The 15,239-nt window shown below is 34.5% G+C and overlaps 1 protein-coding gene across 3 annotated transcripts in view; it reads right to left on the bottom strand.

The window, feature by feature from the left end:
- Nucleotides 1–9,468: 9,468 nt before the first annotated feature.
- The window catches only part of LOC143250806 (uncharacterized), a 57,177-nt gene continuing 51,406 nt past the window's right edge, over nucleotides 9,469–15,239 (bottom strand). For all 3 annotated transcript variants that reach the window (XM_076501828.1, XM_076501827.1, XM_076501829.1), the window contains 4 exons: nucleotides 13,440–13,559; nucleotides 10,480–10,668; nucleotides 9,905–9,983; nucleotides 9,469–9,693 (listed from right to left, as the gene is read on the bottom strand). In XM_076501828.1, coding sequence (XP_076357943.1) covers nucleotides 9,608–9,693; nucleotides 9,905–9,983; nucleotides 10,480–10,668; nucleotides 13,440–13,559 — 474 coding nt within the window. In that variant the 3' untranslated portion in view covers nucleotides 9,469–9,607. The remainder of the gene's footprint in view (nucleotides 9,694–9,904; nucleotides 9,984–10,479; nucleotides 10,669–13,439; nucleotides 13,560–15,239) is intronic.

Genomic DNA, 15,239 nt, shown 5'->3' with positions numbered 1-15,239 from the left:
TTAGCAGTGTAAGACTAGAGGGAAGGCAGCTAGTCATCACCACCCACCGCCAACTCTTAGGGCTACTCTTTTACCAACGAATAGTAGGATTGGCCGTCACATTATAACGCCCCCACTGCTGAAAGGGCGAGCATGTTTGGTGCGACCGGGATGCGAACCCGCGACCCTCGGATTACGAGTCAAACGCCTTAACAAGCTTGGCCATGCCGGGCCCTCTACCGCAAGGACCGAACGCCTTTCTTATCGTTATAACCTTCAAGCTGGGCGACCTGGACATTTTCAATAATACCAACATGTGAAAGATGTCTATGCTCTAATAATTAAAGACCGCCGGAAGCAAAATGTATAAATCGTTTGCTATTTCCCTGCCACTTTACACGCATATATTATACCGCAAACCGGTTTGTACATGTTTGCCTGTTTGTTGGTGGCGGAATTTTATTCAGCAAAAAACTATGGAGTTTTCAAGTAAGCCTATTTTTGCTTCTTTGAGACTATCTTAATGCAAATGAATGACTCACACACAAAAAAGAGTCGTCCTGCCATCTACGAGAAGGCACAGAAATAAATGTCGCGGTTGCATTAGCTAGTATATAAAATAACGCTACTGTAAAATCACCGCAAATAAAAAAAGAACCAGGACGAGAAATCAACCGACGCGCATGACGACTTGATTTACGGGTGTTTTATGTATCAAACAGTACAGTCGATACACTCGCAAAAAAGTGGGACAATAGTGGTTGACCTAATTTTTGTAACCCTCCTTTTTCTCATTTATATGTGTCATCATTTTAACGTGCTGATCATTCTACCAAGACCATAATAATACAAATCGAACGTTCGCTCTCTCACAATTCACTGAATTGATTTTCATTGAAAATATTCACTTTCTTTCAGACTAAACTCACTGCTTGAAGTGTCTCAAAGATGAGAAAACTTTAGTTGTATAACTTATAAGTACCTTTGTTCTCCTAACTGTACAATGAATTAGTGTTTCTCCATCAATAAATTTTTCGTACGCTCCGATAATTAATCTGTTACTATTAAAGCGTTTTATAAATATTCGTTTTTGAATATCGCGCAAAGCTACACGAGTGTTATTTGCGCTAGCCGTCCTTAATTTAGCAGTGTAAGCATTAGAGGGAAGACAGCTGGTCATCACCACCCACCGCTAACTCTTTGGATACTCTTTTACCAACGAATAGTGGGGTTGGCCTTTACTTTATAATGCCCCCACAGTTGAAAGGGTGAGCATGTATGTTTGATGCGACGGGGTTTCGAACCCACAACCCTTGGATTACGAGTCGAACGCCTTAACCCACATGGCCATGCCGAGCCTGCGTTTAATAAAAGCGCACAACTTTCACAAACCTACAAAAATGTTTGTACATTACACTGAACGTTTAAAACGTTGATTTACTATCTTTAATGTTAAATAACGTCTAGTTTATTGTTTATTTGAGCCGTATAGGAAAGTGTGCCAAATATATGCTCTTAAAGGTGCCTTTTTATTGTTGATCGCTTATAACCATTAACAGAAAGAAATTTATTGGAACTGCGATCGCTATGTGGAAAATTTAGTGTCTTTTTTTTTTTTTTAAATCAAAACAAGAGAAAATCTTCAGTAGCCGCAGCACTCGAAATTTTTTAAGCAGGATTAGAGTAAAGTAATAGGCCTTTTATCTTATTTTTATTACCTATATCTACGCGTGCTGGCAATACCAAGAGTGGTGCGCGGGTATATCCGATTCGGTTTTTTTATTCTTCAAGATTTCTATCAGTTTACCCTCAAATTAAAATTATTTTTGGCAGGATTGGAGTAAATTATCTAATGAGGTTTTGAGCGTGGTAAAATATATCATTTGAAAATACTTGAACTCCTGGAGTTCATATTGTAAGTAGGTCTCAACTCTGTCAAGAGACCGCGTTTTAGGTGCTGAAACTTGTATTTGAAGAAAAAGAAAATCCGTTATATGAGTTATCACGACTAAAAATAGCGTTACTTAGATGTTAATAATTAATCCAATTACCTGAGCTGATATATTATATATTAGAGGTAGATCTCCAGTGCTATAATTTGATACTATACTTTCTTTTTTTTTCTATAACAATCATGAACTCCTTCAAGAAAATATAGAATGGAAATATTCTATCAGAAGAACAGTATTTGAAGTATTTGTCATCTAATATGTCATTGTAGTTGAACGAAACAAGTGTAGTTAAAGTGTATAGAGTCAAATATCAAACATCTGAAGCTTAATGAGACAACTGCAGTAGCTAAAGTTTGAAAATACCATTTACGTCACCAAATATCTAAAATCAACAAGGTAGCTGAAGCGTGTAGAAATGTAAACCTATATCATGTAACATCTGACATCTAAAGTCTGTAGGGGTATAAAATCTGGGTCGTATTTCATCCATAAATCAACTGTTTAGGTCTTAGAAAGAAAACTTTCGGGCCCGGCATGGCCAAGCGTGTTAAGGCGTGCGACTCGTAATCTGAGGGTCGCGGGTTCGCATCCCGGTCGCGCCAAACATGCTCGCCCTCCCAGCCGTGGGGGCGTTATAATGTGACGGTCAATCCCACTATTCGTTGGTAAAAGAGTAGCCCAAGAGTTGGCGGTGGGTGGTGATGACCAGCTGCCTTCCCTCTAGTCTTACACTGCAAAATTAGGGACGGCTAGCACAGATAGCCCTCGAGTAGCTTTGTGCGAAATTCCAAAAAACAAATCAAACAAACAAACAGAAAACTTTCGTGTACTAACACCCGGTAGGCCCGGCATGGCCAAGCGCGATAAGGCGTGCGATTCGTGATCCGAGGGTCGTTTATGTTTATGTTTTGCAAGTCACGAATAATTTATTTTAAGACGTCTCTTCAAAAATCGTGTTCTAGTTACACTTTTCTCAGTACTTAAATGCTCGCCCTTTCAGCCGTGGGGGTGTTATAATGTGACGGTCAATCCCACTATTCGTTGGTAAAAGAGTAGCCCAAGAGTTGGCGGTGGTTGGTGATGACCAGCTGCCTTCCCTCTAGTCTTACACTGCAAAATTAGGGACGGCTAGCACATATAGCCCTCGAGTAGCTTTGTGCGAAATTAAAAAAAATAAAAAAACTAACACCCGGCCTTCCAGTGACAAAGCGGTATGTTTGCGAACTCACATCGCAATAAACTGGATTTCGATACCGGTGGTAGGCAGAGTACAGATAGCCCCTTGTGCAGCTTTGCGCTCAATTCTAAAGCAAACAAGAATTACAAATAAATCCCAACATTTAACGCTGAACAAGCAGGAAAAATGTAATAAAACATTTACGTTACCCAACAGCTTAAATTCTACAAGTACTAGGTGGCTGAAACATATTGAATCTAAGTTTATGTTAAGTGCCATATTTATGATGTTCTTGCAAGTGTTTTTGAAATAACATGTACATTAACCTGTTTTTAATCTGACAATTATTATAATGTATTGCAACATAGTTAAGTTTACTAGACGTCCCACTGTGATCATTCTGGTTTTAAGCCCTTGCTGTTTGTTTTTTGTGAAAGTAAAAAGTCTTTAAATGTTAAGTCTTCTTTGTTTACAGATTTGAAAATCAGGAAATAGCATGATACAAAATTTAATAACTCAAAGTTAAGGAAACGTGTTAGTTGCTCAGCGTTAAGTTTGGATACTTATAATGCTAAAAACCTGTTTAGCGATACTCGTGACGGGCACAGCCCAGATAGCCTATTGTGTAGCTCTGCGCCCAACAACAAACAAACGCTTTAGATGTTTGAGCTGAATAGTTTAAAATCGTATGCACAACTTATTTCGTTCTGAGAGTGTTTGGTGGCAATCTATAGAGTTCACTATGGCCCGGCATGGGCATGTGGTTAAAGCACTCGACTCGTAATCCGAACATGCTCGCCATTTTAGTTGTGGGGGCGTTATAATGTGACGGTCAATCCCACTATTCGTTAGTAAAAGAGTAGCCCAAGAGTTGGCGGTGGGATGACTAGCTGTCTCCCCTCTAGTCTTACACTGCTAAATTAGGGACGTCTAGCGCAGATAGCCCTCGTGTAGCTTTGCGCGAAATTCATACCAAACCAGTTCACTACTGTGATTAAAATATTTACAGTTTATTACTCTTTCATCTGTAACCTTAACCAAAAGTAGTAAAATGATTTTTTCGTTGAAAAGAGTCATTTAACTGCTATTTGTTTGCTTTCAAAGCTATATTTGCTTGACCTTTCTTGTATCTCCAAATAAAATGGGTATATTCAGACCCTGTTTAAATGCATATACTTCATCCCCGGTAGCACTAGTCTTGAGTATACTTGGTATTATTGTTGCTTTAACCATAACTCACTATTTTAAATTCACCGGAACAGTATTACTGAATAAAAATAGCTTCGTAAAATATTAATAACAATATAATATGTATGAAAATAATAATAACAGAATGTTTAGGATATGCTCGTTTCCTAATGTTCCTCTATTCCTTTAGTACATTTGTTGAAATATTATAGAGAAATTTGGTTGGTTGTTGTTGTGCACAAAACAACATAAGTTATCTGTTCTCTGCCAATTACATATATTGAAACTCAATTTTTTAGTGTAGTAAGCTAGTAGACTTCCCATTAAACCACTAGGGGTGGACATTCAAGACAGATAGTAACTAAAGAAAACTATGGAAATAATTTGTTGTTTATCAGAATCTGTAGTTTAAATTGGAAAGATTTAGTCATTTTGACAAGAAAGTTGGTCCGAAGAAGCTCCAATGACGTTAGACATTTTGGCAATAAAGTTAGTCCTGATGAAGCTCCAATGACGTTAGACATTTTGACAATAAAGTTAGTCCTGAAGAAGCTCCAATGACGTTAGACATTTTGGCAATAAAGTTAGTCCTGATGAAGCTCCAATGACGTTAGACATTTTGGCAATAAAGTTAGTCCTGATGAAGCTCCAATGACGTTAGACATTTTGGCAATAAAGTTAGTCCTGAAGAGGCTCCAATGACGTTAGACATTTTGGCAATAAAGTTAGTCCTAAAGAGGCTCCAATGACGAAACGTTGCCTAAATTTTGTTTTTCATTATGTGGGGAGTAAAAACCATTTTTATTTTCTAATTCTATTACCAAAATATAGAAACTTTACATTGTACTTGAAGTTCATAAAAATATCAAAGTGTTATGAAGATAAAAATATATTTTTTTGTTATAGTAAGTACGTGTTATTGTTTCTCATATAAATTTGTCAACATTCATGATGTAAAGATTAGTGTCAGACACATACGGCCATGAACATTGACTGGCTTTTTATTTACAGCGCTGATTGATATCAATTAATCAGAGAGTTACTTACGACCGACTAATGGCCCGTTTTACAAAATGATGCTAGGTTTTATCAATCCTATTTGTTTCTTCTGGGATCATTCAGGTCTTAGAAAATTATTTCTTTCACTTACTGGCTTATCATGGCCTGATTAGGGCACTCGATTCGCATTAAGTGAGTTCGAACCCCCGTCACGCCAAATATGCTCGCCCTTTCAATAGTACTGTGATTAATATAAACAATTAATCATACTCATGATGACGAGAAACCAACTTGAAGTAAAAATGTATTATAAAGACACCTGGTATGGGTATTAAAACTTTCATTAAAACAAAGTACAGAACAGCGTCTCAACCTTCTTAGGTTTTTAAATTCTCTTTGTTATCCTGAAGATGACGCAGGAAGATCGAAACATTGTTCTGTACTTTATTTTTATGAAAGTTTTAATATCATACCAGCCGTCTTTAGAATACAGAAGCATGTTTAGTTTCTTCACGCTGTTGTGTTTATCACTACACAGTGAAAGAGTTTAAACGGAGGCGTCGTTTGGAAGTTTGAAAGATTCGGGGCTCTAGTATACAGGCGTGAGAACTTACTGTGTCTCAGTGTAACGTCGATCATGGTTTCTGTTCTGCTGTTGTTGTTTTCGTTTTTTCAATACGCCAACCGAGGCTTCGGTGTACTGCCAACTAAAATTGGTTTATGGGCTTCATGTGACAGCGCCCGGCAACGCCTCTGTTTAGAATTCTGTAGAAAATGCGAGTTGGCGAATTTTAGAAAAAAAGAATGACAGTGCTCTTTGAACATAGTCGAAGTGAAAGTTGCACCTAAAACATATATTTTACTAGATCAGTGTTATAGTTGTTAACATAATGCGCATAAAGTAATTCGAACAGGAAATTTACGAATGGACATTATTAAAGGGTCAATGAACGATCATTTTTGTCAAGCTGTACATTGCCCTTAATTCTAATCTCAAATCTACAGTACAGTGCAGTTGTAGGTTAGTAGGTGGAAAACATCGGATGATGTTTGCGGTTTTTATTTCCTCCTTATATAGCTATATATATATATATATATATATAGCTGAATTTTATAGATATATGTTTCATACACAACAAGCTGAAACGCGATAAAAAAAAAACAGCTGTGACTACAGGTGAGGCCTCCGGAACTCATATTTGAATATATTTACATGGCCATACCCTCAGTGGCGGACTTGCAATCTGAAAACAGGATTTTTTCATTTGGTGATAGGCATAGCAATTAATCAGAGAGTTACTTACGTCCGACTGATGGCCCATTTTACAACATGATTCTAGGTTGTATCAAACCTAGTTGTTTCTCCTGAGATCATTCAGATCTTAGAAAATGATTTCTTTCACTTACTGGCTTATCATGACCTGGCGGTTAGAAAGATTCTCAGGATATTCTCCTATAAAACACAAAATCTATCCGTTATCTAACTAGTCTTAAGTCACTAGAGCAATTTCAACCAAATTTTATGGGATGATAGGTTGGAACAAGGGGAATGTTAATGGGGGTTCACAACACCCAATACTGGTATTATAATTGTTATTGAGCGTTTATTATCTTTTAAATTATCATTAATTACATTCACAGATGGCATTACGTCATTAGGAAAACTTAAATTTTCTGTAACAAAATACACACAGCGTGTTGACGGACACACAAACGTTTTAAAAATGATGCTACCACTCTCTGTAAAAAATATAATAATAAAATAATAATAATAAAACAATTGCCACTGTTGTAGTAACACAAACGTAGACGAAACTACCATAAAACTGATACGAAGAACCGTTTCTTAAGTTGTACCTACTTCCTACTTTGACCAGTGATTTTACAACTTCGCAGTCAATTACCCAAAACTAATTAATAACGTGAAATAGTGTGGAAGAACATTAAGACTAGAGTGTTGAAAGCAGGTGAGAAAATGTACCTTTATGTTCACTACTTTGGACGTTATCCCTTCCTACAAAATCACCCTGACCATCGCAGTGTACACTGTTTTAACTGTATACGTAACGATTTCTTAAAGTTTACGCAAAATATTTGAAGTAATAACAAATACAGTAATAATAAGTTATATCATGGAGACATTATATTAAAGTTAGAAATTTTGTCTTATTTATCATAATATCTCTCCCTCACGTGTTTTTTTTTTTTAGTTCATAACCCAGACAAAAGACGGGTACCTCAGCTTGTTTAACATAAACCCCTGACAGTAAGATTAAGAAACACTTTACCAACCAAAACAGAATCCCATTAAACGAAAGATGTTTAGGTCTTAAGGCACTTCATCAGCAACGTGAGTGAGTGGTATGTTTATAGAGATACAACACTAAAATATGAGATTCAATTCTCTGTAATAGGCAGAACACAGATAGCTTATTTCCCTGAAGATCGCCTGGAGAGGACCTGTTTTAACCACAATACAGTAGCACTTCATCTGTCAATCATTCATTAAACATCACATAAGGAACACTTAATGTTGTAATTTGTAGTGCTGTAACTTCAGTAAAATGTAGGCATGTCACAAATCATAAGGAAAAGTACGTATTTTGTAGAGTAACAGCACAACATGCAAATGAATTTCAAAAGCAAGAAGTAAAGATATTTGTTTTTCATAATTTTGGTTTTATTTACTCATGAAACAGAACACTTTCAGGGTTCCTGCAGAAATACATCTATTAATTAGTTTAATGAAGCTTTCTTGGTAATACATTCAACACTAGACATGAGGGCATAAAACGTTAAGGTTAGAAGTTCAATCCCTTGATGTTATCCTTTTGTGAAGCTTTACACTAAAATAAAGCAAATAAGCCATACATTTATCAATGTGTTCAAAAGTATTAAACAAGTGATAATACACAGTAAGTAATCCTGTTTCTTTGACATAACTGTTTTGTCATGTACTAAAGTATTTTTATTATTTCAACTCAGAATTATGATTTTGCATCATAATTCTTAAACTCATAGCTGGCCCCACTATTGGGGATTGCAACTCTCACTTACTAGAATTAAAATTACAGAGAATATATAAACTAGACACAGATTTCTTAAAACACAAAGTATAACTGTGATGTGCAGGAATAATAAAGATCTTTGTTGGCACACATGCTGTTAAGAACTTTAATATTTCTTGTTATGTTTTTAATTTGCTAAACAACAAATATTAATTGCAGTGCTGCTTCCTATCTCAAAATGCTGGTAGTACCACCATAAAATAACTGAAATTATATTGCCACTTTAATGAAGTGTATAAAAAAATGTGTGCCAACAATTTGCCTTTTAAAGTGTTGAAAATAGTCTTAACTTCTTTGTTTTTAAATTACAATATTTTTTGTTGATTTTTATGCAAAGCTAATTAAACGACACACTTATGCTAGCCATTCCCCATATTGAGGCAAAACACCTTAGGATAAGCAGGTAGTCAACATCACCCACTGCCAACTCTTGGGCTCCTTTTTACCAATGAATAATGAGATTGATCACCATATTATAACACCCATCAGTAGCTGAAAGGGCAAGCACGTTAAGTAATGTATTTTGATCCTGTGAACTTACAGATTGAAATTTAACATTTTAACAACCTGGCCAAATTGCAACTAAGGTCTATAAATGTACAGATAAAGAAATAGTTTGCTAGACAGACAAATTTACAAGTCAACTATTGAGAAGGGCTTTGAAAATATATGATTTTGAAAAGCCAGTAATATTAAAAATTTTAAATCAAAATGTTTAATATCTCATAAAACAGACAAGAGTACTGTTGTTGAAGTTAAAGTAAGAAACGAATTTTCTAGAATTATGTTTTGTAACAACTGTTACATTTTTATTATTTCTTCTTGCTGAAAAGTGCTTGTTAAATTCTCAAATATTCATTAATACTGTTTTAATTGAGCACCTGACAATACAAGATAATATGGTGAATAATTCAGATATTCACAGTTATGTTCAGCAGCTGTAAGTGACTTCCAACTAGATTAGTTTTTTAAAGAATGAAAATTTTGAGTTGTCCCATGTTAAACTTTTATATCATTTTTTAACTGTAATAATTAACAGTTTGACAGATTTTTTGCAATCAATAGAATGCAAAAGTACATTCCATATAATCATAAATATTATATTTCTTTCATAGTGTGTACTATAAAATTGAGTGATCTCAGCTGCCATATAACTCAATGTGGGACTATTTTGAGTAATATATAATTAAAAATAAGTACATTACACACTTAAAAAATCAAATTAATTATTAGGGAGAATATCATTAACTCTCAGTTACAAGCTGGATGAGTATATTCTTTTCCCAACTTTCTAAAAGGTTGAGTACTGCTTCTAGGCAAAGAAGATTACCTGTAAAGATTGAAATAATACAAATAAAACATAATAAAATTTACCTTGAAAGTACTTTTCAATTCTTCACTTACAATGTTTCTTTCAGTAAATAATCTCATATCACACATGGGTTAATTCTGCTAATTTATAAATAAATATTGATAATAAATTTTAATGATATTTAAAACTTGATGAATCCTGTAACAATAACAGTAAACAGTATACATACTTGTGTATTTTTCTGATAATTTTAAGTCTTTTATTCCAAGAAGAAAATACTGAATGACTTCAACCACTGCTAAATGTTCCTAAAAAAACAACATAAATTTCATAAAAAATTAAATATTTCATGGTTAATTTAGTAGATTTATACATTTAAAGTTCGAATTTCCCCTTTTACTTAGCATGTGGTAATTTTTAGTACTATCAACTGTAACATATCCTTCTTCACATGAAGTAGGAAAACTTAAATAAGAATCAACTATTATTTGTCACTGAAAACTAATCATATTTCAGTTAAGCCTAAAATAACTGAAAACTCTAAAGCTCCAGAACTTCTACCAGTCAGTTTTCAATGTTTGAAAATGTAAAGTTAAAACAGTATATTTATTCATTACCAAATTATTTGTTTCACACACATATACGCACACATATATTTACTGTAAATTATATGCAAGTTGGAAATCAGAAAAACTAGCTTAATTGAAATAACAATGTGCTATAAAAAGACTTATTTATTGTACATTTGGGCTGTATCACATGTGGTAGTACTGAGGGCAACTAGTGGCTTGGAGTAAGTCATACCTTGTTGCTGTCATCACTCCAGCTGTCCCAGTCTGAATCCTCTTCTGAAACACTACTTTGACTTCCAATTTCTGAGGTTTCACTACCATCTCTGTCTACTGTCTTAACTTCCTGAACAGAATGTATTGAAGAAGGGTGTTCAATGTCATCACCATATCGTTCTTCTAATATCTCCTCTAGGTTTTGTATCTAAAAATATTTATAACATTTTAATATACATTTTTGTTTACTAGGTAAAGTAGGTTATTGAGTAAATGAAATTATCATCTCAATGTATTAAAATAATTTTAAAAATCACAGTATTGTCTTACATGTCAGTTTTATATTGATCAGTAAAATATATTCTAAATGTACATCAGTGAGACAGGGCTACATTCTATGGTGCTATTCAGAATACTCAGAACAGTTATTGAAATCTGATGTTTCTTTCAGCACTTCAGGAATCAAAACTTTAGATAAGGGAAAACCAATAATACTTCAGTAGTTATAAGATATCAGACATTTAGTTTACACAAAATAAAACATTTTATAAGAGTATGAAATTACTGTTCTGTGACACAACTGCTTTACAGAATACTTCTCATGGAATACCAAACACATTCTGCATGTCCATGGTTTTAAAGTATGATTTATAACAGGGTAACTGCATACTGTTTCAATGAAATATAAATGTGTTATATATTATATTTAAATAAAACACCCAGATTGCAGTACCATATTTGCTGACATTAATAAAGGTAATGAAGAAAATGATATTTAGGTCTCAAAGAAGTAACATAAGTTCCTGTAGTATATAATGTATATCAAATTATAGTTCAATGGCTTTTAGTTTTTTAAAATCAGATTACAGGAGGACCATTTGCTGACAAGATTAAGGGGTCCAATACAAAGCTGACTATCACTCATCCTGCGTCTCTGTTGACTCAAATTTCTGAACCAGTCATTTTATTTTATTTCAAGGATTTGTTTCCCTCCTGGTATGGTTAGAATGTTGATCAATAATCTTGTCAAATTTTCCTAATCTATATCTCTGATATATATCATTCTGAGTTTCATGACGACTGAAGGTAGATGGGTTTTTAAGAGGGCCAGTAATTGCTGGTGGTCCTGAAGTCTAAATTTCAATGGTGATTTTTGTCTTTCTGTTGCATTCTTTCTTGCATTTACAAATAATGAGTTCAAACATCTTTACCAGATATTAAAAAACAAAAAAACGTTACCTCTCTGATATCATGAAAGAAATCACTATTTTCTGGAGCAGACAACAGACAAGGATAAATAAGACACCAAAAACTGTACTAGAGTTCTCAAGAATATGCAGGAACCATGAAATTTGGACTATCTTCAGATAGCAGATAACTTCAACAAATTTTAATGAAAGTTAAAAATCCTTTAGTTTTCTGCGAGAAGAAACATGTCATGTATAGAATTAAGTGTAAATGCAGAAATTAATACATGAGACAAAGAATCCATTAAAGGTTGGACTTCAAGAACACTAGCAACTACTCTTGGACATCCAACCTTCATGGAACACCAAAGAAAGATTAGGAAACTGCTAAAGTTCTCATCTAATAGTCTAACTATACCAGGAAGGGAATAATAGAAATCCTTCAAATAAAAACAAAAAACACAGGTTCAGAAACTGGAATAAATATGGGTACCAGCTGAGTTGCAGTCAATTTCATATGATACCCTTTAATCTGTCAAACACTCCTCCTGTCTTCTAATTTTGAAAAGTAAATTACAATATGGCCTATATACTACAAAACGCTATTGTACCTCTTTGACACCTAATTATCATGACCTTTATTACCTCTTATACTGTCTCAAATTGTATTAGAAATACTAATATCCTTAAACTTGAGTAGATGCTGCTAACGTCCAGGCAAAAGTCCTGATCTACCCCTTGAACAAAAAAACGAAATGTTCAACAGGGAGAGGTTTGAACCTATTTACTCAACAATGCTTCATGGGGTACCCTTGATGATGAAAAAAATGATATTAAGAAAAATTAAAATTTTGTAAGATAACGATATTAGGGAATCAGAAAAATAATTCTGACAGAGCACATAAAAAATGATGAGTTAGAGAGTTAATGCATTACCCATTCAAGGTGTAGCAAGTAACAATGGCAAAACCATCTTAAAGAACAAGTTATATTACAGCTAATATCCCTGTGAATGTTAGTTAAAGATTAGAAAATCCAAAGTATCATGCAGGGGCTTTAGCATGTGGATCACAGTATAAATTCTCTCGAGTAAGCATAACTCTCTTATTCAACTTTTCTACTACCATTCAATTACTCTTCGATAAGCATAGCTCACTGTCTTTTCATTTATGTTTTTGTCACAAATTTCTTGAATTTTCAAGTGAATAAATTACACTATGTAACACAAATTTTGTTCCTGGATAGCATGTGTTATTTCTTAATTGCTTATGTTGTAAAAGTACAGAAAATGGTCATCATTCCCTTCAAACTTTGCTTTTGTGACCTGGATAATGAAATTTAGAAATTAACCTATTTTCTACATAAAAACAGGCAAATTTGCACATTTTCATTTACATAAGGTCTGAATAAAACAACATATCAATCAAGATTTACATGTATTTATACTAAAGTTATACAAAAATGTTTAGAAGTGAGTAGTTTTTAGAGATTTGTAACTGTAATGTAAATCACTTTGTTTTAAGAGAAGTTTGAAGAGAAAAATAAGTCTTTTCCATTTACTTCTGGCATACGCAATTGGGAAATAACACTTTCTGCCCAGGAACAAGAAAAAGTAAAAATTTTGTTACATAGTGTTATCATTAAAATAATTTTTAACAAGTTGTCTTGTGATTTATTTTTACTACAACTTAACAATGTCTCTTATTACTTTTGACATATTACAATTCAACCAAATCCACAAAGCCAGTCATAATTATAAATTACTTGCTAAGTGTTCATATTTTTAACCCACTTTTTTAAGTCTTGCTGCAGTAGCTTTCAAGATTATCACTAGAGGTTTTTCTCCTTTGGTAAATGGCAACAAGTTGAGAGCTGAGTCCAATACCATCCTTAGTTGAAGGGCATCAAGAACCTGCAATCAAAGAAAGCATTGTGAAGGCAACAAGCTTACACACACATTACTAAACAGAAGTTTTCATTAGGTGTGCACAAGCACACGTGTGTGTGATAATTTTTAGTTAAGTTCTACCTGTATAACAGATATGATAACAACTTAAAACAAATTGGCATTGCCTTGAATTTTCCACTTTAAGCAAGATTTGGCTGTGATGTTAATAATGTTTACTGTTGTAATTTTCATCTTGCAGAGTCTTATAACAATAATACTTATGCTATGTCTTTAATGCTTATTATGTGAACTGTGCTGTATATGACTGTTAGTCTCTCTTATTTTTCAGAGTTCCCACAATGTAAAATGTGTCTTATCACTACACTTTATGAAATGTTAAATTATTACCTACAAACAGGTTTTTACTCACTGATAACAATACAAGGATGAGAACAGAGGTCTTACAGATACCCCACAAGGATGAGAACAGAGGTCTTACAGATACCACACAAGGATGAGAACAGAGGTCTTACAGATACCACACAAGGATGAGAACAGAGGTCTTACAGATACCACACAAGGATGAGAACAGAGGTCTTACAGATACCACACAAGGATGAGAACAGAGGTCTTACAGAGACCACACAAGGATGAGAACAGAGGTCTTACAGAGACCACACAAGGATGAGAACAGAGGTCTTACAGATACCACACAAGGATGAGAACAGAGGTCTTACAGATACCATACAAGGATGAGAACAGAGGTCTTACAGATACCACACAAGGATGAGAACAGAGGTCTTACAGATACCACACAAGGATGAGAACAGAGGTCTTACAGATACCACACAAGGATGAGAACAGAGGTCTTACAGATACCATACAAGGATGAGAGCAGAGGTCTTACAGATTTCACACAAGGATGAGAACAGAGGTCTTACAGATTTCACACAAGGATGAGAACAGAGGTCTTACAGATACCATACAAGGATGAGAGCAGAGGTCTTACACATACTATACAAGGATGAGAGCAGAGGTCTTACACATACTATACAAGGATGAGAGCAGAGGTCTTACACATACTATACAAGGATGAGAACAGAGGTCTTACGGATACCACACAAGGATGAGAACAAAGGTCTTACGGATACCACACAAGGATGAGAACAAAGGTCTTACGGATACCACACAAGGATGAGAACAGAGGTCTTACGAATACCACACAAGGATGAGAACAGAGGTCTTACGAATACCACACAAGGATGAGAACAGAGATCTTACGAATACCACACAAGGATGAGAACAGAGATCTTACGAATACCACACAAGGATGAGAACAGAGGTCTTACGAATACCACACAAGGATGAGAACAGAGGTCTTACAGATACTATACAAGGATGAGAGCAGAAGTTTTACAGATACTATACAATGATGAGAGCAGAAGTTTTACAGATACTATACAAGGATGAGAGCAGAAGGTTTACATATACTATACAAGGATGAGAGCAAAAGTTTTACAGATACTATACAAGGATGAGAGCAGAAGTTTTACAGATACTATACAAGGATGAGAGCAGAAGTTTTACAGATACTATACAATGATGAGAGCAGAAGTTTTACAGATACTATACAAGGATGAGAGCAGAAGGTTTACAGATACTATACAAGGATGAGAGCAGAAGGTTTACATATACTATACAAGG

The sequence above is a fragment of the Tachypleus tridentatus genome, chromosome 5 (assembly GCF_004210375.1).
Source record: "Tachypleus tridentatus isolate NWPU-2018 chromosome 5, ASM421037v1, whole genome shotgun sequence".
NCBI lineage: Eukaryota > Metazoa > Arthropoda > Merostomata > Xiphosura > Limulidae > Tachypleus > Tachypleus tridentatus.
The sequence above is the reverse complement of the archived record's forward strand: the minus strand, read 5'-3'. Positions and strand labels throughout refer to the sequence as shown.